General features: G+C 38.9%; 1 protein-coding gene across 4 annotated transcripts in view; it reads right to left on the bottom strand.

The window, feature by feature from the left end:
- TFDP2 (transcription factor Dp-2) overlaps positions 1 to 26398 on the bottom strand; it is a 172788-nt gene that overhangs the window by 115960 nt on the left and 30430 nt on the right. For all 4 annotated transcript variants that reach the window (XM_036754485.1, XM_036754484.1, XM_036754486.1 and 1 more), the window contains exons 2-3: positions 20672 to 20765; positions 9625 to 9691 (exon numbers count right to left, since the gene is read on the bottom strand). In XM_036754485.1, coding sequence (XP_036610380.1) covers positions 9625 to 9691; positions 20672 to 20686 — 82 coding nt within the window. In that variant the 5' untranslated portion in view covers positions 20687 to 20765. The remainder of the gene's footprint in view (positions 1 to 9624; positions 9692 to 20671; positions 20766 to 26398) is intronic.

Genomic DNA, 26398 nt, shown 5'->3' with positions numbered 1-26398 from the left:
ATAAGTCTGTAATGTAGAAAAGAGATTACATCTATTCTATTTGGCCTCAGAGGGTTGAGGTAGAAACAGGTTGCAAAGAGGTCAGTTTGAGGTCTGGACAAACTTCTAAACCAAGTTATCCTTAAATGGAACAAGCCGACTTAGGAGGTAGTGGCTTCCTGCTCAATGGAATTTTCAATTAAAAGACTAGATGACCACTTGTCAAGCATATTGTAGTGAGGCTTCCTTTGGAGGGTATGGGCTGAACATGATGGTCATTGAGATCCCTTCCAACTCTGAAATTTCAAAATTCTAGGACCTAACATATTAAGGAATCATATCTTCCAACAGCATCAATTTTTTATTAAACTAGACGAACATATATACTCTTCTGTGTTCCTCTAGCAACACTGTGTAATATGATCCCATACAGGAATTTTGGGGGTTTGGGACAGGGAATATGGTGTAATGGAATGTACCAGGAGTCAGCAGAACTGAATTCTGGGCAAAACTAGCTAAGTAATCTTGGTTAAGTCATTCAACTTATTTGGGCTTCAGGTGTGGACCATGATTGTGGATAAAGCTGAACAATAAGGCAATAAGAAGCTGGAAAAAAAGACTCCTAAATAAATTCCATTCTTAAAACAACAAGAAGTTACATAAGAAATTTTATTTCAACAGTCCTAATCTTTCTAAAGGCTTATAACCTGACTTACCAAATATGGATGTTGAAATAACACAAGACTGTGTGTACCATTTCCTCTAAGAGGAGATTCAGTTTATGGCATTTTCACAAGTAGGGGAGTGGCTCACTTCAAGATCTCTAAAAACAACAGGTATGATTACCTCTAGGTCTAGAAATCAATGAACTCATCAACAAGCATTTATTTATTATTTGAAGCACTGGAGATAAACAATAACGAAACAGCACCTGCTCTCAAGGAGCTTACATTCTATCAGAAGGGAAAACGTACATAAATAAGTATATACTAAATAAACACAAAGTAAATTTTGTTTGGGAGAAGGGCCCAATGGAGGGAGGTATACCAAGAAAGACTTCATTTAGAAGATGTTGCTTAAGCACAGTATTGCAGGAAATAAGAAATTCTAAGAGGCTCATTCCTCTCTAGGCTACACTGTGGACTTCCTCTACCATGCCCCAGCTCTTCATCCTGAAATTTCACTCCAGCTCTACAATCCACACCTTAGAGTATCCTCTATGCCTGCAGCCTTCTCAATGGTTTCTCCCAGAAATTCCATTTCAAGAGGGCACTGTGGTTTCATCACTCTCCATGCTGCACTCTGGATTTCCTCTACCATGTCCCAGTGCCTGGAACTCCCGCCTCCCCTTCAACTTCTTTTTATGTGTTGTCTTACCCCTTTACAAGGTAAGCTCCTTGAAGCCAGGAGAAGCCTTTCTTTCTAGTTCAATTTGTATTCACGGTACTTGGCACACATAATAAACGGCAGAGGTAAAGTAAAAGAGCATTTCAGGCATGGGGATCAGACAGCACAAAGGCACAGAGAGATGATCCTCCTGTTGAGAGCCAGAAAGAGGTCAAAGTTGTATGGCTAGTAAAGTATGAGAGGGAGCAACATATAACAAGGTTGGACAGGCAGAACAGGGTCACGTTGGGAAGAGCTCTAAAAGCTAAAGAGAAGAATTTATATTTGATCCTAGAGGCAACGCTGAACTCTTGGAATTTAGATGATCAGAGTTACACTTTAGGAAAATCACTTGAAAATGAAGCAATTTAACAATAGCCATCATACTGGAGAATATAAAACAGTGGTATATTTAAGAAGAAAAAACCTACTTGCTTCATTTATAACAACTGTACAGCATCATCAAAGCTTTTCTAAGTCCCAAACCTGAAGTGAAAGTGACATAAAGATTTCTGAGAGCATGGATATTTTGTAATTCTACTAAACCACAATCCAAATTGCAAAAACAGCTAACAGGAAGATTAAAAGATGGGGTAACCAAGATCTTATTTGGAAATGTTCTTTTTAAATTAAAGGGACTCCTAAAATTTCAATACTTAAAAGATAACAAGCAAGAAAAGGTCTTAATCTTAATCATTTCTGCCTAATTCCAACAAATGTCCTCATTTGAAATCTGAAGTAGCAGGGAAGATGCAGTGAAGATGTAATTTCAGAAAAGAAACTATGAACCCATATTCTTAAGAAAAAATAATATATATTTATGAATATCTAATGATAAAATTAATTATGGAATTAATAGGTCTTTTTTTCAGGAGAGAAATTGATTTTGAAATATCTTAAAACTAAACCCAGATTAAGGGATGAAAGCCTAATGATGTTTGATAAATATAAAAAAACAGATTAGAGACTAACAAAAAAAAAATTTAAAAAGGTGGATAGGTCAAAAACATAAACTCATATTCAGAATCAAATCAAGTGGTATCCACAATAAATAGATTTGGACTAACAAATATTACTCTTTAAATAGAATCTTCCATTTATTTCACAGAGTGAACAAAAAACTTTGTACTTAGTTGTGGGCTCAGATCTACTATAGCATAAAATTCAAAGGCACTCTGCAGGACATCAAACTTTTAGAAAGTATTCATTAGATTATCCTAAGACAAAAGCTGAAATCTTATTTAAATAAATGCAGAACTCTGACAGTACTTTGAAAGATTAAGACTAATAGTCATGGATATTGTAGAGAATAGATTCATGTAACCAAGAGGGGGTTGGCCTACATAACTTTCTAAAGTCCTTTCCAAATACAGTTGGCAAAGTGTTTTCTTCACAATTACCCTGTGAAATAGGCAGTATAATTATTATGCTATTTTAAAGACAATAAAACTTCAACTCTGAGAAGCTGAGTTACTCATGATTACACATAGATTAAGTTCTAGAAATGTGACGTTTGCAATATTTTTTCTTTGCTGTGGAAGCTTTGGACCTTGGTTATAACATTCCTAAGACTTTCCCTTTAGGGGTTTCTTTCAGAAAGTAATCAGTAGATCAGTTCTATCCTCATTCTGCCCCCTGGTTCTAATAGTTTTCATTGATGATTTCTTAAAACATAGTGTCTAATTTTTTTAAAGTGGATTTAAGGGAGTTTAATCAAATTATCTTACCTTGACCTGTTCTCCAAGTCAGTTGTTTTTTATATCCAGTATCTAGGCAGTACAGTAGATAGCGTGCTGGGCCTGGAGTCAGAAAGACCTGAGTTCAAATTCAGCCTCAGGCACTTACTAGCTGTGTGACCCTGGGCAAGTTCCTTAATCTCTATTTGCTTCAGTTTCCTCATTTATAAAATGGGGATAATAATAGCACCTACCTCCCAAGGCTGCTGTGAGATCAAAGGAGACAGTCATGAAGTACTTTGAACAGTGCCTAGCACATAGCAAGCACTATATAAATGTTACCTATTATCACGATTGCTATTATTTTTTCACATATTTTTTCAATATGTTGATTTTATTCTATTATTCCTTGCTGACTCATGGAGTCACTGATGTCTATTTGGTCTATTCTAACTTTCAGAAAGTCCATCATTTGGGCAAAGTTTACCAGTTTGTCTTCAAAACTATTTATTTTTCTTTCAATTCTAGAGGTCTGGCAATGAAGCATGCTACTGACCTCCTGAGATGGGATGGAGTCAAGATGCAGAGTAAGATGCTGACATCTTCAAGAAGGGCATTTGTTTTGCTTGACTTCTTTTTCAACTAGGGCAGGAGAAAAAGAGAAGGAAAAGGGAGACAGCAATAGGGTTGTGGGAAAAAAAAAAAGGAAAATCATTGAAGTATTCTTCCATGCACAGAAAACAACAAGAGGAAGGGGAGAAAGAAAAGGACAAACAGAGCAGATTTGAAATTTACATGTTGAATTTATCATATGCTTACAAGGAAAAGCAAGCTATACATGAGAGTCACAGTTCCATCTCTAATCCTTCTTTTATGTTCACCATGGTATATGGGAATGCTCACTCTATTTGGTGTTTAAAATAAAGTTGTTTTCAAAAAAAAGATAATGTAATGAGACTGAGAAGTGGATCACAACCTGTCCATACCTGTTCATCTGGTGAGATTCCTCCCCAAAGTGAGAAAGGATAGATATCTTACCAGTCAGGCCCATCTGCTACCATCACCACATGATCAGGGGAAAGGGAGACTCTACTGTGGGGGTGCCCATGAGAAAAAGTCATTTTCCCAACTACCCTTGTACAGCTGCCAAGAGCACTTAGGTGGTGGGTTAGGCTTGACTGTGGACAAAAAAGGAAGCTGGGATCTTCAGAGGGAGAGTTCAGAATAAATTATCAAGGCTTAAGAGTAAATGTGTTAGAGACAAGGCCCAAAATCGGCTACTGCAGTGGAGGAGTTTGCAACTTATTTTCCCCCTCTCCAATTGTTTGATGTAGAGTCAGACCCTGACCCCTACTTTAGAAACCAATGCTACAGACAATGAGAAGCCACTTCAGGCCCCCAATGAGGCACACTAAAGGATGATAATATATTACAATAATTATGATACATGATAATAACAGAAAAACGTAAGGAGGCAACCTCTTATAGAATAAAGAATATTAGGCTCAAGATCAGGAAAGATTTAGACACTTAGCAGATATAAGACCTTCATAAGCAAGTCCCTTAACTTCTCTGATTTTGATTTTCTTCAGCTGAAAAATGGAGGTAATAATTCTTGTAGTACTCACTTTACAGAGTTACAGTAAAAATCAAATGAGATGATGACTATAAGCACTTTGTAAACCTCAAAGCCCTGCTTAAATGCCAGCTGATAGTATAACAATATTTTAGAAAGACTAATCTGCTAGGGGTGGGATAAGGTAAGTATGTAGGAATTAGGATAATCTCAATTTGGAAAATAGTATACTATCCTAGGTGTGATAAGCAGTTAGAACTGGGTAATGATGGTGGTAACTGAATGGAAGAAATGAGAGAAGAATAGATAAAACTTATAGTGACTGGCTGGATATGAGCTGGGAAGGCAGAAATGAGGATGACTACAAAGGTTCAAGCCTCACTGACTAGAAGAACTGATGGTATCATTAACAGCAACAGCCAAATGGAGGCAGGGGAAGGATAGAGAACACTTCAGAGAAAAAGTTCTAAGTTCCCTTTTAGACATGCTGAATTTTACATGCTTAGCAGCATATTTTGGTGGAAATATGTTAAGTAGGCAGTGGGGTGAGAAGTATGGTGTATTGCTGCAGATTTAGAATCACTGTCAAAGGAGTGGTAAGAATGAATCTGAAAGAGACAATAGGACAAAAAGAGTAGAGGACCAAAGATTAAGCTCTGAGAAGAAAAAACCTGTGAACGCAAGTGAGAAGAAACAGAACAAGAAGTAGGAGAGCCAAGGTAATGTCGTATCATGGAAGGGATGATCAAAAGTGTTCAATGTTACAGTGAGATCAGGAATGAAGACCAAGAAAAGGTGGCTGGTAACTTTGGGGACAACAGTGTTAGTAGAGTTCACAAACCACAATGCTAGTGATTAAGGAGTAAGTGGTAAGAAAAAAAAATAGAGGCAGCGTATAAAGACTGTTCAAAGATTTCTAGTATCATATAGTTAATGTTTTCATGTTCCATGAAGCAGACTGGCATAGCAGATTTGGGAGTCTGGTAGACTTGAGCTCAAATTCACACATTCACTAGGTGAATGCCATTTAATTTCACTAAGCCTCAATTACCTCATCTGAAAAGTGAGAATGATAACAATAACAACAGTACCTACTCGACAGTGTTGATATGTAGCTACGATGACAGGAGGGGTATGGTGTGCTTTAGAAGCAGACTGTTACACTTCAGGACAATTCTGATTGCCATGTTTGTAATTTCTTCTTCTTGTTCAGTCTTTAGAGTGGTGTCTGTTTCTTCATGACCCCATTTGGGGATTTCTTGGCAAAAATATCAGAGTGGTTTGCCATTTCCTTCTCCAGCTCATTTTACAGATGAGGACACTGAGGCATAGTTCAGTGACTTACCCAGGGACACACGGCTAGTTAGTGTCTGCGGTTGAATTTGAACTCAGGTCCTCTTGACCCTAGGGAAGGCACCTATCCTCTCAGGTTTTTCTGACTCCAGGCCCAGTATTACATCTACTGTGCCAACTAGCTACCCCTGTAACTTCCTTACTCTGGGCTTTCCAACTTCTACCTACTGTTCTTAGTTCTGCCTTTGGAGACCAAGCAGAGTGGGGCAGCCCTTCCAAGATTTAAGGGCATATAAGCAGGGCTTTAAGACAGCTACCATGCCCCGCTCTAAGTCTGTTCTTCCCCTAACCAAACATTCCTAACTTCTTCAGCAGAGCCTTGCAGGGTTGGGCCTTGAGACACCTCACCAACCTACTTACCCTCCTCTGGATCTACTCATCCGTTATTGCCATTCTTGAAATCTGACCATCATAAACCCCAAAGAACGGAATACCAAAGGAAAAGATAGAAGCATCATTTCCCTAATCCTGGACACTATACCCCCATTAAGGTAGCCTGAGATCATTCCATTCCACTACTGTAGGATGGCTGTTTAGTTATTCATGGAAGTGACCATGAGCAGAGTCTGGGTTACAGAAAGGACTGCTATATACCTCCCGAGATCCCTTCCAACCGGAAGTATCTATGGTTCTGTTTAGCTCAATATTGGACTACATGTGCTCTGAGGTTTTTTAGCAGTGACATTCTGTGGTTCTGTGTTATTCCAGATCTTCCTAGCAGTTAGAATGTCCATCTTCATTGCAAGGAAAAAATTCCCAACAATCAAAGCTAACCAAAAACAGGCTGGAAATGCCTTGAAAGATGGTGAGTTTCCAGTCAGTGCAGCGGTATTCAAGAAGAAGCCAGATGACCTATTCTCAGGACTGCTGATTCCTTCTCAGCCCAGGTCGGGAGGCTGACCCAGAGGATTTTGGGGGTACTTTCCTGTTCATATTGTAAGAGTCTCTGATTCAGAGAAATGCAGCAAACAAATCAGCAAAGTCTTGATTAAGCAGCAACTCCTTGCAGGACACAGTGTAATACCAGGGATGTGAGAAAAATTTTAAGTCACAGTCCCTGCTTTTGGTGTCAACTGCAAGTCATGTCATCACTTCCCTGATGTAATGGTCCTCTTCGAAAACGAAGGACAAACACAACCTGTGAGTAGATGGAGCTGCCTAATAAAAGGGGACCCAGCTAGTCGGGTACTCAGCTCATCCTCTCCCTCTCCCTGTCCTTCTCCTCTCCAAAGAAAGGTAAATTTTGATGGCCAGAAGCTGCCCACTTAACTTGGAGTTTACTGGCTAGATACCTTCCTTGGTTCCTTCCTTCCTTCCCTCCTTGATTCCTTTCTCCCTCCTCTCCCTTCCCTCCTTCCCTTCCTTCCTTCTCTCCCTCCTTTCCTTCCTCCCTCCCATTGCAGTTCACGCTGAAACTCAGAGATTGGACCACAGTAGGTCCCTGCACAAGCTCCACTTAATGGCTGTATTTTGGGCCCTCCAGACTTAGAGTGAATGTCACAGTAACAGTTTCTCTTTGGAACAGCAACCCTGAGGGTCTATCCCTCCCAGCTTGATTTTTTTTTCTTTTTTTCTCATTAAAGGGGCCATCCCTTGACTCACTTCTTAAAGAGGCCTATTCACTGAATGGGAGTTATACCCCACTCTAAGTGAGTACATGAATAGGCTTGAGCCTAAAAGGGCCTCCCACTGCATCCTGGGTCATCTCCAGTCATCCTGATGACTATCTGGTCACTGGATCGAGATGGCTCTGGAGGAGAAAGTGAGGCTGGTGACCTTGCACAACCCTCCCTCACTCAAATCCAAGTCAACTAACTGAAAGTCATCATTTCCCTGATGCCATGATCCTCTTCGAAAACGAAGGACCAACAAATACAACAATGGTGTACTTCCCAAATTTTAAAAAGCTCTAACAAATTCCAGCTATTTTACTATTTTAAGGAAACAAGAAGGAATTATGATATAAAACAATATGTAGCTAAGAATCAGCAGTATCATTTGTTGTTCTTCAATCAGTTTAGTACCACTTGTCTTCATTCTCCCTCAGTCCTACAGATCAGACTTGGCCATCTTTGAACAGTCATGATAAAATAAATCCCTATCTTTTTCTCCTCTTGCCTTTTCTTTTGCTTTTTTTCCTGCCCTTCCTTGTACCTTTATTGTTTAGTCTTCCCCATCTTTAATCATCTTCATCATCCTACTTTCTGGACATCACCCACTTATACCTCTGGATTATACAACTAGATTCCCAGTTTCCATGACAATAATGCTGTGGTCTAGCTATTACATTTATTTTCAATACCTCCACAGCACAGCAATATTTATTTACATTTTTAAAGTACCTTGTCTAAATTTCTATTATATTTTTAAAAATATTTGACACCTATTTGTATGGCAATATCATTTTAGTGCTCCATCTGAGGTGCTTTATCCAAACATCAACATTACTCCTCTTGGGAAAGTACAGTACTCCTCCACAGGCCATAATGACATGCTCCTTTTTAGGAGTGCCTTGCTTTGGGGGTTTGTTGATTAGTATCTGCTTTAAGTTGTTACACCAATCACTCATATTCCTTCCATATTCTTTGCTGAATAAGCAAATCTATCCTTCTCTTCAGTGGAGCAAAAAATTGAGAGAATAAATTCCCTAATTTATGACTAATACAAAAGTCGGTTTCCCTTAGAGATAGCATATTTACATAAAAGTTAAATCTAAGTCCTAAAATAGAAATGGGGTTTTTAACAGAAACACTTGAGTTCAGTGAGGACATAATAAATTTGAAATGGAATTTTAAAGAAATCAACATTTCTACCAAGGCAAATATGTGTAACCCATATTAACAGATTTACAGAAAATATAACAGTTTATGTGGATGAATAGGTCTTCAGGTACCAGACTACCACAGTTATTCTAACAAAAATTGGGTGTTTAATAATAAAATCCCAAAGCAGAACAGAAAAATCTTCAAAGTGTCCAATGTTTATATTCCTCTGAGTCATTTCAATTAGTAAGGGACTGTGCAAGACAACACAGTTAAGTGGAAAGAACACATTATTTGCTGTCAAAGGACCTGAGTTCAAATTTTTCCTGTTAACTAATTCCTAAACGATCTTGGGGCAAGTCACTGCACCACATCTGGTTGCCTCAGTTTCTTTGTCTAGAAAATAAGAATAATAATAGCACCTACCTCACAGGGTTGTCATAAGGATCAAATCAGATAATATATGTAATGTGTCTAGCACAGTGCTTGGTACAAAGTACGTACTACATAAATGCTTACCTCCCTCCCTTCCCCTTCTTCTGATTCAATGATGCCAGTGAGTTATTCAAAGGGAAGTTTATAGTCCTACTTTGTCAAAGAGAAGTGATGGGAAATAAATTTTAACTTCCTTGGATCAGGTGCATTATTTATATTTGAGAAAAAATCTGCTAGCAATGAATGGCAGTGAATCAAAGAATTCTAAGAAACTGGTAATATCTGATTCTGACAAGACAGTATGTAGGTTATTTGCTATAAGCAAACTTATGTTTGTTGTAATACATAATAAATCATGTATAAAGGCATTCAAATTAATGATACATCTCATAAATTATATAGATATGAACTAGCTCTTTTCATAAAAATCAGAATATTTTGTTTTGTATATGCTTACCTTTTGTTGGACTCAGGTTCTGATCTATAAACCCTTTGAGTTCTCCATTTGTAGAAGTCAGACCAACCTAAATAAAATATTTTTAAAAGAAAACTCTGTTAAAAAAAAAAGGTAAGCGATAGTACCCAAGTACTTTAAAAACTGCTTTATATGTTCCATCAGATTGACGCACACCACTACAAACTATTAATACCCACATTATTGAGAAAAAGATAAATGATATCAAGTGTGGGCATAGGATGACTATTTACAAACATGAGAAATAATGGTTTCCATTTATGTATAATTGTGCAGACTGTGGAAGAAAATGTTAACATAATGTTTTGAACTCTGCTATCAATCAATACAAATTGCTGATAGTTCCTTCAATGAGAACCTTGTAAAATCTAGGGGAGACAATGCTGCCTACAAGCATTGAAACTTTGCCATCATGAATTCACCTGATTTTTGCTTTTCTTTCTTTATTATGGAAAAAAATTCCTTTCAGATGATCAGCATGTTATGATACCATAAGCCAAATGGAGCAGATAAACTTTACAATGCTTAAGGGCAAGATATCTCCTATCCATAGTCACCTTTGGGGAATCTTTTTAACATTTAAAGGGATATCCAAAGGACACATCCTACATCACAGAGCTAAATATGGAGAGAACAGTCAACAAAAGTGAACATAATTTATTAAAGGGCAAAAGAAGAAAATTCTGTATTTATAACAATGAATGGTGATAGCTTTACTAAAGCTGTACAACTATAACAAAGTTTATGAATATTAATTGGGCATATTTACATTAGATTCAACTCTAATGATTTTTCAGTTAACTCTTTTATCTATACTAGTGAAAGGAACTATATTGCAGCTGATTTAAAATACAAGATAACAGAAGCATACATACATACATATATACACATATTTGGAATATGTTCTGGAATATATATTTAAATACACTTGTCATATTTTGGAAATTCATAATAAATCAAATAAAAGTAATGAAGCCCCCATGTAAAGATATAACTAGGAAGAATGGAGACTGTTTCTCTATTCTACCCCGTACTCCATTACTGTTTCCAGACCCCTATTGCTGGGCTTGGAGAGCATTATATCTCAGTCTGATGCAAATCATTAGAGTTAGCTGATTTTTATAATTGTGGGTTCACATATTCCTGGAACAGAGAGGTAAGTAGTTAAAATCTTTGTTTCAAAAGAGCTTACTCCAACTACTTGAAAGCTCAAGCAAACAATGCCAAAGTGAACAATGGAGTTGTGAGGACAAAGGCTTTAAAGGACATCTAGGAAAGGAAAATGATAAATGTTGGGGAGGAAGTGAGAAAATTGAGCCACTCATGCACTGCTGGTGGAGTTCTAAACTGATCCAGTCATTCTGGAGAGCAAATTGGAACCATGCCCAAAGGGCAAACAAATTGTGCATATGCTTTGATCGAGCAACAGCACTCCTAGGTCCATATCCCAAAAAGATCATAAAAAAGGGAAAAGCACCTACATGTACAAAAATATTTATAGCAGCTCTTTTTGTAGTGGCAAAAAAATCAGAAACTGAAGGGATGCTCATCAATTGGGGAATGGCTGAACAAGCTGTGGTATATGAATGTAACAGAATACTAATGTTCTATGAGAAATGATGAGCAGGAGGATTTCAGAGAAACCTGCAAAGACATGTACAAAATGATACAAAGTGAAATGAGCAGAACCAGGAAAATGTTGTACACAGTTTGATCAACACTGTGATGATTGACTACGAATGACTGAGCTCTTCTCAGAAATGCAATGACCCAAGACAATTGCAAAGAACTCAAAATAGAAAATGTTATCCACATCCAGAGAAAGAACTGATGGACTCTGAATGCAGATCAAAGCACACTATTTTCATTTTCTTTATTTTTTGGTGTTTTTTTCCTTTTGATCTATTTCCTCTTTCACAACTATGACTAATATGGAAATATGTTTTACATGATTACACACATATAACCTATATCAAATTGCTTACCATTTTACAAAGAGGAGAAGGAAGGGAGAAAACTCAAAATTTTGTAAAAATGAATGCTAAAAATTATCTTTACATATAATTGGAAAAATACTATTAAGAAAAAGGACATCTGGGGGGAACTATCAGTAAATGGTTGTATTATTTTGTGCAAATTACTTCCTCCTCTTTGGGTTTCCTTTTCCTCATTTGCAAATCAAGATTTAAAATCCTGCAAAATAAACTTCTATGCTGATCTATCACAGATGGATTAGAATTTAAGAAAACCTTGCAGGACCAAGTTGTACCAACTGAAAAAGTATATTTGCATATGCCAGAGAGAGTAAGATAAACATTTTAATTTCAAAGTAAAATTATAAGATTTGTTTGTAATTATTTGTATTTAGAGTGCATTTGCACAGATAGGAGAAATTGTAGTAAAATTATTTTTTAGAAGATTTGTGTTAATTGACACAGTTGATGTTCCTTATCCTTCTAATGCATCATAGGATATTTTTTTCCAAGTAAATACTGAGGTTATTTAAAAATATTATCACACTAAAAGGGCTAAAATGCTTTCTATACGCAATTAAATTTAACATAAATTTATAAAGTATCTACTATGTGCAAGGCGAGAGGCAGCATAACATAATGGAAAAAAAGCTGCTCTCTGACTTGGGAAGATGTGGGTTTAATCCCTACATCTGACACATACTGGCTGGATAACTCTGGGCAAGTAGCTGAACCTCCCAGAATCCCAAGCAACTTTCTGAGACTATGAGATTCAGAGTAGTTGTGCTTTTGCATTAGTAAAGCAATTTCTTCCCAGGGAGTTTTCTATATTAATGGAATCACAAGTCTATCTCTTCCCCTCTCTCCCACAAAACAACAAAAGGGCAGAGCACTGTCCTCCCACTGAAGATACAAAGGAGAAAAATGACATTGCTTGGCCCTCAAACAGTTTACTTCATATTAAAGGGAATATGACTTATATTCAGATAAGTATAATAGAGGTTAGGGTATGAGAGGGGCAAAAGAGCAATTCAAATAAAAGGTTGTAGGAAAATCTGAGGAAAGAGAGAATTCATTCAGCTGGGAAAGATCAAGGAAGGCTGAAAGGAGGAAGTGGCACCACAGCTCAGCCCTAAAGAAAGAGAAGGATTCTGATACGAAGGGCTGAGGAAGGAATGTGTTCCAAGCACAGGCCTGGATGGCTTGAGTGAATATGTTAACGTGGGAGAAAGAATGCCGAGTTCAGAGAATAATTGATAGTCTAATTTCACAAGACTGTGTGCTGGGGAGTAATGTGAAATAAACCTGGAAAGGGAAGTGGAGTCAAACCCTGAAGGCCACTGTCAGGCTGAGGAGTTCGTACTTTATTCTGCAGATAACAGGAAGCCACCAATGATTTTTATGCAGGAGAATGCCATTGTCAGACGTGGACTTTAGGAAAATTATTCTGGTGGCTGGGTGGAGAATGAACTAGAGGAAGAGAATGAAGACATGGACACTACTAAGAAGCCATTACAATTCTTTAGGCAATAGATAATGAAGGTCTGGACTTGGTGGTGATAGTATTAGGACAGTAGAATTAACAAGACTTGGCAATTAATTCCATACGAGAAGGTAAAGGAAAGGGAAGAGTCCAAGCACACTCTGAAGTTACAAGCCTGGATGAACAGGAGCCTGGTGGCACCAGCAACAAAACAGGGAAATGAGGAGAGGCAGTTCTGGAAGGTAGATAAAATTAGTTCAGTTTTTTAACATTTTGAGTTTGTGGCACCGGCAGGAAACTGAGGTAGTGATGTCAAATTAGAGATCTGAGACCACAGCAATGGAAGCTTGAGAGTTTTGTTGTATGTGCCATATCTATTTACTCCTCTACCACTTTTAAATTATTTTCTTCATCAAGATTAAAGCATATAACATACATATTCAAGATCTCTGCAAAAAAGCCTTCCATTCATTCTTCTGATTAGTGCCATATGTATAAATTCAAACATCCCACATTATTCAAATAACTCTATAACCCTAACAAAAACTTTCTCCAGAATTTAAGAATATCACTTTGTGTTGGGACAGGACAGAGATAACCAGGTAGAAAGCAACTTATTAGAAATCTGTATACAATAATGCAGAGGCTCAACCACGCCTGACATTTTGAACAGTTTGTTACAAAGTGAACTCCAAAGAAATTGTCTAAGCTTCCCATCCTCTTTATGTGTTCACTCTTACAAGATAGCTAAGAAGGAAAGGAAAATGTCATCTCTCTATTCCTCCAGAGTAGAAGCAGAAAGATAAAGACAAAGACTATCCCTTGAATATAGGCCCATACAAAGTGAACACTTAGTAAATCATGATATTCTAAACTGAAAAGTATCAGCCTATACCTTTTATTTATACAAAATGATCAACTGTAAAACCTCAACTAAAACCACAGATTTAAAACAGTTTACAGTTGTATAGTTACTGTTATATCTAAACATCTGCTCTACTGAATGCCTGACTTCTGCAGTTAAGAAACATATGAATCTGAAAAAAATTCAGTTGTACACCTGCATCATTAAATAACCACTGAATTATATCGTAAGAGAAATGAAATAAAGACAATCATTAGGATAACAGCACCTACCCTCCAGGCTGTTGTGAGGATCAAGAGAGATAATATTTGTAAAGTTCTTAGCACACAAGTTGTGCTTATTAAATGCTTGTTTCCTTGCTTCTTTCCTAAATTAAAATGGCAATATAGATTGCATATATATAATACATACACACACATATATACATACACACACATATAGATTTCCTATATATTCTATACATAAATGTTTCTATTATATGTATTTTGATATGTTGCATATTATATGTATATATTGTATATACATATATGTATATATATAACCATATATTATATACACACATATATAACCTACACATGTGTATACTTATATGCATGTATATATACACACATATGTTCATGTGTATTCATATACATACATACACACATATAGTGGCAGCATACTATGATGAAATATAGAATTACAACTAATTTCAAGTCATACCTCTGATTCTTACTGGCTATGTGACTTTGGGCAAATCACTTAACTGCTATGAACCTCAGTTTTTTCATTAGTAAAATGGGAATAATTATTACACCAGCCCCACCAAACACACAAAGTTGCTGTGTAGATGTGACAGTGCAGAACTGAAATGGATGACTATCTGGACTGAGATTTGGAGGAGGAAGAAAGAGATGTTAGAACAAGGGCAATGGCCCGAAAGAAGTAACAAAGTCATGATTAGGGTTAAGAATGGGTCCTCCTCCCTCCTCCATCACTCAGTAACCTCTCTTGCACTTAAGTTCACGCTTTTCAATATCTACCATCCAATCAAAATCCTGGTAGCCATTGTCTACAGACAACCAAGACACTCCCCCTTCCTTCCTCAATGAGTCTGATACTTGGCTTACAATTTCTCTCTTCCACAACTCCTGCCCTTGTACTGGAGGATTTCAACAGGCATATTGATTTTCTCTCAAATACCCTGACCATTCAGTTCTTCAACCTACTCACTTCCCATTATCTAATTCTCCACCCCACTTGCGCTGCATACAAAGATGGTCATATGTTTGATTTTACCACCTCCATGTTCAAGAATTCAGAAATGCCCTTATCTGATCACCATATTGCTCTTGGCTTTTCACCTCTCCCTTCCTCTGCCTTCTTGTGACCCCTTGATTCTTTCCCAGGCCATTTCCCCTGCACTAGCCTTTCTCTCCTCTTCTCCCCATCTTGACTCCTTGGTGAACCAATTCGACCTTACACTGTCCTCTACTCTTGAATCTGTGGTCCCCTTATCATAACACTGATTACTCCCAGCCAAGCCTCAGCCTTACATGACTCCTACTTTTCAACTCCTTTGCTACTACACACATGCTACTGAACAAAGAAGAAGAAAATTACACAACCACTTTGACTGGGTCTACCACAAACTTATGTTACATAATTTCAAATGGGTCCTCATTGCTGCTAGGCAATCTTTCTATACCTCCGTTATCAACCCACCACCCCATTCTCAACAGCACCTCTTCCAAACCTTTTCAGCCCTCCTCAAACCTCCCATGGTTCTCCTTACCCCCCATTCTCTCAGGTAAGAACCTTGCCTGATATTTTACAGAAAAAATTGAGGCCATTCACTGTGAACTCCTTCTCTCCTCTTCCACATCTCCTATCACTCAGATGCCTTCTAACTCCTTCTCCTCCTTCATCCTTTTTATGCATGATAAAGTGGTCTTCTTCCTTGCAAAGGCTAACCCCTCTACCTGTTCAAATGATCCCAATTCCATCCCATCTCTTCCAACAGATTGTTCCCTCTGTCATCCCTACTCTATCACTTATTTCCATTCTCTCTCTGTCTACTGGCTCCTTCCCTACTGCCTACAAACATGCCCACATCTCCCCCATCCTGAAAAAACCCTCACTTGATCCTTCCATCACCTATATCATCCTATATCGCTTCTTTTATAGCTAAACTCCTTGAAGAAGCCATCTACAATAGGTGCCTCCCATTTTCTCTCTTTTCCTCGCCCCATCTGGCTCCTGATCTTATCATCCCACCAAAATAGCTCTCTCCAAAGTTACTAATGATCTCTTAGTTACCAAATCCAGTGGCCTTTTCTCAATCCTTCTCTTTAACCTCTCTGCAGCCTTTGAACTGTTGATATCAGTGTCTTCTCCTTGATACGCTCTCCTTTCTAGGTTTAAAGGACACCACTCTCTCCTGGTTTTCCTCCTACCTATATGACTATTACTCTCTTTCCTTAGCTGGATCCTCTCAGACCCTTTAACTTCAGGGTTTTTTTCCTCTATACTTCCTTCACTTGGTGATCTCATCAGCTCCCATGGATTTCCCATCTCTTTGCTGATGATTCTCAAATCTACCTTTCCTTTCCCAATCTCTCTGATGACCTCCAATCTCACATCTCCAGTTGCTTTTCAGACATCTCAAATTGCATGTCCAGTAGACACCTCAAACTCATTATGTTCAAAACAGAACTTGTTATATTTCCCCCTAAACCCTCCCCTATCTTACCTTCCCTATTACTGTAGAGGGCAATATCATCCTCTCAGTCCCTCAGGCTTACAAGCTAGAAATAATCTTGGATTCCTCACTATCTCTTCTACCACCCCCCCATATCCAAGCTGTTGCAAAGGCTTGTTGATTTCCCCTTTGCATTATCTCTCGAACATGCCCCTTCTCTCCTCTAACATTGCCAACACTCTAATGCAGGCCCTCATCACCTCATGCCTAGACCACTGCAATTACCTGTCGATGGGTCTGCTGCCTCAAGTCTCTCTCCACTCTAAACCATCCTCCATTCAGGCACTGAAGTGATTTTCCTAAAATGTAGGTCTGATCGTGTCACTCCCCACTCTACTTAATAAACTCCAGTGGCTTTCTATTACCACCAGGATCAAATACAAAATGCTGTTTGGTATAAAAAGCCCTTCGTATTCTAGGCTCCTTTCCCCCTCCCCACACCCCCGCCTTTTCAGTCTTCTTACACCTTACTACCCAATACATATTCTTCCATCCACTGACATTGGCCTTGCCTGACCCACAAACAAGACAGTCCATCTCTCAGTTCTGAGCATTTTCTCTGGGTGTCCCCCTTGCCTGAAATGCTTTCCATCCTCAGTTTGACTACTGACCCCGCCGACTTCCTTTAAGCTCCAACTAAAATCTCACCTTTTCCAGGAAGCCTTTCTCCAACTCCTTCCAGGGTTTTCCCTCTGTTAATTGCTTCCTACTTATCCTGTACATAACTTGCTTTAAATATATTTGTTTGCATATTGTCTCCCCATTAGACTATGAGGTCCTTGAGAGCAGGGGCTGTCTTTTTCCCCTTTTTGTATCCCCAGTGCTTAAGCACAGTGCCTGGCACATGTTAGGCACTTAATATTTACTGAATGATCTATTGATAGAATGATAACAAAGTTATGATCAGATAAGGAAATGCCTAAGTTTTTAATTAAAGAAGCGGAACACTTGTGGATAATGGTGAGATATAGTGTGACCATCCTTCTGTACAGCTAAAATGGAATGAAGGAGTAGCCCAAGGGATTTAAGAAGGTTAAGGGACATGAGGCCTCCTAATCCAGTGGTGTCAGTCTTCAAATAGAAAGGGATTACTGAAGGTGGCATGCTGACTTAGAAAACCACAAATCAACATTATCGATGTTATAATGTGTTTTAATTATTTGTTTAAACTTTCCCGATTACATTTTAATCTAGTTTAGACCCCATTGGGGATTTTTTGGGATCTGCACTCCTGGCAAGTTTGATACCTCTGACCTAATCTAAGGGCAGAGGATACAGAGAAAAGTGACAAGCCAAACAATAAACTGCTTGAGAAAGAAGGGAGAATTACCCACCCTCTTTTCCTGCATACTCTCTTCTCAGTTTTCTAGACACGGCTCTATCCTAGTTTTCTTTCTCCTTGTATCATCATGCATGTCTCTTCTGTCTCTTCTGCTCATCAGCATTGTCACTCACCCTGTGCTTGGTTCTCTTCTCTCTCTCAGTGATCTCATCCTCTCCAATGGCTTTAACTATGCAGGTGACTCCCAGACAGACATAGTCAAAGTAACTCCTCTGAGATTTGGTTCTGTATCACCAAATGACTTTTGGACATTTCCTCCTCGATGACCCACAGACCTCCCAAACTCAAGATACTCAAAACTGAACTCTTTGTCGCCAAACCTTCCCCTATTCCAAACTTCCAGTCTCCCAGGTTCATAACTTCATCACTCGCCCTTATTTTGCCTTTTCTACCTCTACAACATCTCTTACACACAGTTCCATCTTTGCTCAAACAGACGCCATATCAGTTCAGGCTTTATCATCTCTTGCCTAGATTATGGTGACAGCCTCTTACTTGATCTCCTTGGTTCAAGTTTTTCCTCACTCTAGTCTATCTTAAACATAGCTGCCAAAGTAATTTTCCTTACGTCCAGATCTGAAAAGCTAGTCCCCTACTCATGAAATTTTACCAGTAGATTCTGATTGCCACTAAAATAGTTTCTGTTTCTGTTTAGTTTCTATAACCCTTCATGACCAGGCACCAATGACTATCATAGCCACCTCCACGCCCCAACCCTCTGTGATCTGGCTGAACTGTTCCTCTCCCAAGATAATCCATCCCCTATCTTTGTGTACTTGCCCTGGCTGACCCCCATGCCTGGTAAGCACTTCCTCTTTATTTCTGCCTCACACAATCCTTCTCTTCCTCAAAGATGTGGGTCAGGCACCATATTCTGCATTTAGCCTTTTCTGATCCTCTCAACTAATAGTATCCTTGCTCCCTATGTTGTACTTAAATACTTAGTGCATTTATGTATGTGTGTATATCTATCTATATCTATCTATATATATGTTCAATTATATTTATGCTGTATATATTTCTATACATGTTTGTCTCGCCCATTAGAATGTAAATTCCTTTTGAATTCCTGCCTCACTTTTTGTACTTGTATCCCAAGGGCCTAGCACAGGGCCTATAACATAGCAGGCACTTAATAAATGCTTGTTGATGGACTGAATGAATGAAACAATTACTTCAGCAAATAGTGTGCATTATACAGGGAGAGTGAGAAGTTGAGCATAACACAAATGTCACGAATTTAGAAGAATTCTAAATTAAAATGTTACTGCTTTCAACAGAAATAAATAGGTTTGGAAGAAGGGTGGGTTTTGGGGAAAACATAATAAATTCTATTTTGGACATTATGAGTTTGAGGTATCTCTGGGTCATCCCAGTTTAAAAAGCAGTTTTTGATGTAGGACTGAAGCTCATAGGAGATAGATCTGGGAATCATCTGCATAAATATGATAATTAAACCTACGGAAGCTGATTAGGTCATCAAGAGAGTGAAAATATGAGGAGCAAAGGGAAGAGGACCCAGGAATACCTCATAATAAGGTGATGAGTTATGGATGATAAGCTAGCAAAGAGGACTGAGAAAGAATGGTTAAGACAAGTAAAAGGAGAACTAGGAGAGAATAGTAGCATGAAAATCCACAGAGACGAGAATATCCAAGGGGAAAAGGTGATTAATAAGTGTCAAATGCAGCAGCTAGGTCCAGAAGGGCCTTAGGAAAAATTCCAGATTTATCAAATAAAACATCTTTACTAACTTCAAAGAGAGCAGTTTAAGTTGAGTGAGGAAGTTGGAAGTAAAACTGTAAAAGGCTGAGGAGCAAACGAGAAGACAGAAAGTAAAGGTACCAAGAACAGACAACTTTTTCAAGGAGTTTGGTGGAGAAAGGGAGGAGAAATATAGGATGATAACTTGAGAGGATGCAATACCATGTTTGAATAAATGAAGGAAAAAACCAGTAGATAGGGAAAGGTTGAAGAGTAGTGGTAGGCAAAAGGGTGGCAATCTACTAGAGAAGGAAGAAAGGGATAGGATCAAGGGCACATATCAAAGGGGATTTTTCAAGGTCTATGTCATTATCACAGACTGGAGGAAAAGGGCAAAGAGTAACAGATGATATCAGAGGTTCTGAGATGAAGAGAAGGGGAAAAAAGGATCTTCTGGAAGGCAGAGGATGGCACTGCTTTTTTGAAGAAAGATAATCAGTGCCCTTCTGATACAGTCCAGACATATTCTTCATTAAGAGAAAACAGAACCAAGAAAACATTGGGTTTTTTTTGAGGCAATCAGGGTTAAGTAACTTGCCCAGGGTTATACAGCTAGTAAATATCTGAGGCCACATTTGAACTCAGGCCCTCCTGACTCTGGGGCTCTATCCACTATGCCACCTAGCTGCCCCAAGAAAGCATTTTTAAAATAAGTCCTCCAGTGAAATTGATGTATTCAACTGATATAGAAGGAATTCTTCAACAATAGCAAGAACACCTTAAACCAGTAAAAGGTCTTTCTATCTAGCATCAGCAATCTGTATCTTTCTGCAAGGTGACAATTTGACAGTAATTTACCAGAAGTGAGCTGCCAGGGGGAGGGGAGGGAGTACAACCCTCAAAGAAATTGTTTAACACTTACATTTTCTGTCGTCATGTCAGACTGGAGTCTTTTTTAGTTTCTCTAAAAGCATAAAAAAACTCTTCATCTTCAAAAATACTTCAAAAGAAACATCCTGTTAAATAAAAAAGAGGTACAGAAATATAAGATCTTGAGAATATTCTTGAAACACTTTTTTGCTGTCCAAATGAAGCTAGAAAGAGTAAGAAAAATAAGGTGTGTTTTGGTAAATCTAGTTGGGTCTATCCCTTTTTCTTATACCTAAGTTCATCTAAACTAATGTAAAGGGGATGAGGATACAGAAGATACAGAGCTGTTAGAAGCTCTCTTTGATATGGCTCTTTGTAATCAAATTAATGTAATGTAAACTAGACATCAGCAAAAAACCATAATTCCTTAAAAGGTAGGCTGAAGTGGAATTTCTATTTATACTTGAAACCGCTTCAGTTGCTTTCATGGCCATTGGAACAAATTGTTCTCATCTGCCCATTCCACCAGGGGAAGTTTTCACGTGTTTAGGGTAGACACTCCCCAACTTACCAATGGGTTTTAGACCTCAACCTGGTTCAGCCCCGTCAGCAGAGATGGTTTACCCAGGTGTGGCCACTGCGCATGCCACAGCCTCTTGGAGCCACAGGTAAGAGCTGGGTGGAACAGGTAGACACCAAAGCGTAAGCAGAATGGCCTTTGTTTTCTTTGAGTGACTCAGTTTATCTCACTGAGCCTTGCTGGGTGCTGGCCCCCAGGCCCAGAGCCCTGTTAGGTGTGGAACCCTGGTAGGGCCCAAGGTAGGGCTAACTCCAGGGAGGGCCTAGTTTACATGTCTGGGACAGCAGAGGCTTTTAGACCACGTGGGTTTAAGTCCGCCTCTTTGTGACGATTCATGGAGCTGGCTAAGGGGAGGTGTTAACTCCAGAGCCCCTATTGAGTGTTAACCTAATCTACGTGGATGTGAACCTCCCAGAGTTCTAAGGGGAGGGGCCAACTCAAGAACCAATCGGTTCTGGCCATTCAGGCGACGCTTGATGATGTCAAAAACTCTATAAGAGGAGAGAAGACAGCTTGAAGACCCCTTTTCCGTTGGAGCAGCAGCGGTGGCGAGCATGACTCTGGGTCAGCCCTTGTTCCAAGCTCTCGGGCTGAACCTAGATGTTGGTAACTATGAATTGTATTGGGTCTGTCTGTTGATATTTGTAATTTGTTTGTATTTTGTTCTGAAGTTCAGGGTACTGGTTTTTTCCCCTGAACTAAATGAATGCTCTGAAGTTCAGGGTGCTGGCTTTTTCCCCTGAACTAACTGAATGCTGTCTGTATGCTCCCCTGAACTAACTGAATGCTGTCTATATGCTGGATTAAAGTAAGCTTGTCAACCCCTTCACCTTGCTTTCCTTGGTTAAGCAGATCAAAAGAACCTGTGCTTTCCCAGCGTGCCAGCAGCTTGCTAGGTGCTGGCTGTGGGTGGATTTTACACCCCCACAGAAGCTGCTAGCCGGATTGTTAAAACACAAAGTTAGAAAGCAGCTCTGAAAACGGCTCGGCAGCCACCACACCTGAGGTACCAGTCCTCCCTGAATACACCCCGGTATCCCTACATGAAACTAAGATTGGCTTAGAGAAAAAAATCATATGGTTTTACTTTCTAATAAAATACTTTTATCTTGTTATGTTTTTATGCTTCAGAAAGTGGATCATGTAAAAGAGATCCAAGGATATCATAAACTATTCCCCAATTTGGGATTTCTCTATTCTGAGATCCAAATGTTCCAAATATCTATTTCTAAAAAAGAAACCTCACAAAATAACGCTAATAAGTGCTATTAATAACTCTTTACTGCATATTTGCAATGCCCACAATAATAAACATGAATAATGTCTATCCTAGAATTCAATATTCCTAGGACTTAGGACTGAGCAGTATAGCTGCTGGTGTTTTCAACATTAACACTAAAACTCTGAATTTTGGCATAAATTTATTAATAAAGTAATTTATAAAGTCATAAAAATGTCAAATATGATATCCAGCTACTTCTTAAAAACAATCTTATCTACAGAGGCAAGTAAATTGAAATTAGACTTCATATTTTTAAGGCATCATTTAAAAATACAGAATTTTCTAAACATTATATTCTTAGGCAATTTACTCCTAGTATAGAATTTCAGAATTGGATAGATCATCTAGTTCAACTCACATGTTTCAAGAATAAGAAAAGGGAGGTCTAGAAAAGTTGTGACTTGCCCAAGTTCACAATATTAACTTGACACTAGAATCCCAATTATATTACTATCAGTCTAGGGTTCTTTTTATTAACTGTTTCCATTTTATCTATAAAATGAGGCTAATACCTGTATTATGATCAACAGGGCTGTGGTGAGCATCAAATGTAAAAATATATATGAAAGTACCTTTAAGTCATTAAAACACTACATAAATATAAGTTATAATAAATTTATAGTTTTGTGAAACTCAGCAGTTATTTTGACTTAATTAGAGGTTTATTTGAAAACAAAAACAAAAATCTAACATCTCAATTAAGCTAAAAGCAAGTTTAAGTAGTAATACAGGCAAGTCACTTAACCCTAAATGTCCTGTCTTCCCCCCTCCAAAAAAAAAAAATCAATACAGTGAAGAACTGGTATTGTTCGAATGTCTCAAAAAAAAAAAAAAAAACCCAGACCTTCTAGTAGACAAGAACTAATCATCTTTCTTTTTCCCTAAAAGTAAAGTTGAATTACTATGCTTCTATCTGGTCACAGTTCCTATAAAAAGGAAAACAAAAAGGCATCCAAGTTTCCCCATATTAAAAATATTTTAACGATTCGGACACAACAATCATAACTCCCTTATGAAGAATTTTCTCACATAACACTACTATTCCTAAGATTACTAACTTCAGAAAATTTTATCTCTAAACACGACCTTCCTTCTATCTCCCCTCTGAAAATAACCTTAATGAACTGCAATTCATTAATGACTTCTCATTCTCTCAGTCTGTATCTCACCGTCTTGTGGGCTCCACTTGTTCTCAAAAGTCAACTGCAAGTCATGTCATCATTTACCTGATGTCATGGTCCTCTTCAAAAACAAAAGACAAATGCAACCTGGGAGCAGACCAAGCTGCCTGAAAGGGGACCAGTTAGTTGCTCGTCCTTGCTCTCTACTTCTCCTTCTTCTCTCCAAAGGAAGGCAGAAATTTTTTTTGGAAGGGGGAAGGCAGGGCAATTGGGGTATAGTGACTTGCCCAAGATCACACAGCTAGTAAATGAGTCAAATGTCTGAGGCCACATTTGAACTCAGGACTTGGGGTTTACTGGCTGGATTTTTTTTCTCTCCTTCCTTCCTTCCCTCCTTCCTGTCCACTCTCAACCTCATAGACTGGACCACAACAGGTCCCTGCACAAGCTCCACTTAATGGCTGTATTTTGGGCCCTCTTGGCTTGGAGTGAATGTCAATGGTAACCATTTCTCTTTGGAACAGCAACCCTGAGGGTCTTCCCCTCCCAGCTTGATTTCTTTTTCTTTTTTTCTCATTAAAGTGGCCATCCCTTGACTCACTTCTTAAAGAGGCATTACCTCACTCTAAGTGAGTACATGAAAAGGCCTGAGCCCAAAAACGGCCAGGGTCTCCCACTGCACCCTGGGTCATCTCCAGTCATCCTGATGACTATCTAGTCACTGAATCCACATATCCACATGGCTCTGGAGGGGAAAGTGAGGCTGGTGACCTTCCAAAACCCTCCCTCACTCAAATCCAAGTCATTTCCCTGATGTCATGGTCCTCTTCGAAAACAAAGGACAAACAAAACAACAACAACCGGTTCCTGACCCTTTCATCCAGAATCTTCCACTTTAAATGATTCACTACCAACCTCTGTGTAAGAAATGGGAGGAGGAGTTTTGTTTCCACAGAACTGAAGTTGTACTTTCCCCCCTCCCCCACCCCAGCTTTAGCAGAAACCAGGCCTCAGGTAGGTCAGGTGAAAGGTCAGAGGCTTGTACAGCAGGCTTAAACGAGAAAATCAAATTAATTCAAGAAATCATTCATAAGAAAGTAAGAAATTAATACCTGTAGCATAAACCTACTTTCATTTAGATGGAATAAAGTCCCTCTACCATTCCCCAGTGTGTTCCAAACTTCCCCTTCCTCAAGCCCCCAAGTGAAGCTCTGCCCTATCACCCAAATTTTACATTGTGGCAAAGGACTGAGCATTATATTTTATTGAGAATAAGGCTTCCTTCATCTTCCCTTCTCCACTCCTCAAAATCTTCCACTGACATCATCCATTTTTCCTATCTCAGAAGATGAGGTACTGTGGTGCTGTCAACAACTGGATTTGTAGTGAGGGAACTTGAATTCTAATGCTCAAGTAATAACGTTTCTAAGCTTTCTTTCTTCAACTATAAAACAGAAATAACCAAGTCCTTTCTCACTGGAGAGTAGAGATTTAAACAGGATAACACTTAGCATCCAAGGCTCCCCTGACCCACAGTCCCCCAGCAAATTCAAGGTATTCAAAATGATGAGGGCACAGTCTCTGGAAACCCCCTTGAATCTGGAATACAGTCTCTTGGAGCCTCCTTGAACTCTCCTTGAATCTTCCAACTAGATCAAGCCTTCCCCTAAGGCCATAAGCCTTACATTATCATTAGGCCCAAATCTCCATCTAGCCTAGCCCACCCTTAATCCTGATCAAAATATCTATACCCTAGCCCAGTTACCCTAGCTCTCTTATTGTCTGTCATCTCCAGGTAGCCTTCAGCTATTTCCTCACCCTGGAGTCTGACCTCATCCCATTCCCTGAAGTCTGACCTCATCTCGGTCAGCCTTAGACTTCTCCTCAAGACCCTCCCTAAACCCCTCCTCTAGTCACCCCAGACCACCCCTCAATCCCTCCCACAGTCTTTGTGTATATAAGTTTCATCTTGCCTCCATGAAGGCAAAGCATCACAGAGGGTGGGATTCTTTAAGACAACCCAATATGGTGAATCCTTAATAAACTTTGTCTTTTTCCTTGGCTGAGAAGTCTTGAGTTGTATTTTTTTGGCAGGACCCAGCGTGTTGGTATTTTGGTGTCTTGAGCACCCCTAGAAACATGGTTTCCTACCATCTTCATTTTTTCTTTAACCTCTTCAAATGGATCCAAAGTTTTCCTAAACCATAGCCAACACACCTCTACCTGTGTACTTACTTCTACCACTCCGCCAGAGGACCTATTTGGTTCAAAGCATGGGCCCTTGATAAAACAAACAAAATAATATAGTGATGAACAAAACATTCTTCCCATAAACTTTGAGCTCATTGTTTTCCAGTCCCATCTGATTCTTCATGACCCATTTTGGGGTTTTCTTGGCAAAGCCACTGGAATAGTTTGCTATTTCCTTCCCCAAGTCAATTTACAGATGAGGAACTGAGCAAATAGGGTTAAGTGACTTGCTCAGGGTCATACAAGTAGTAAATATCTGAGGCTGCATTTGCATCCAAGTCCTCCTGATTCCAGAGCTGACACACTATCCACTGTGCCACTTAGTTGCCCCAAAAACTTTGAGTTCATTTTCCCACAAATACATACCAAATATCCTCGGTGAGAAGAGTAAGCACACAGAGGATTCACGTGTAGGTATAACAACGATGTTGGTAACAGCTCCTGTGGCTGTGTAAGACCAGTAACACCAGCACACAGAAGGGCTGCCAACACAGCTTCTCTGATGTGCTTTTCTAAGGAAAGCAACTTTAAAGGGTTAACAATCTC

This window comes from Trichosurus vulpecula, chromosome 4 (assembly GCF_011100635.1).
Source record: "Trichosurus vulpecula isolate mTriVul1 chromosome 4, mTriVul1.pri, whole genome shotgun sequence".
NCBI classification, from domain to species: domain Eukaryota; kingdom Metazoa; phylum Chordata; class Mammalia; order Diprotodontia; family Phalangeridae; genus Trichosurus; species Trichosurus vulpecula.
Note: the sequence above shows the minus strand (reverse complement) of the source record. Positions and strands in the feature narration are given on the sequence as shown.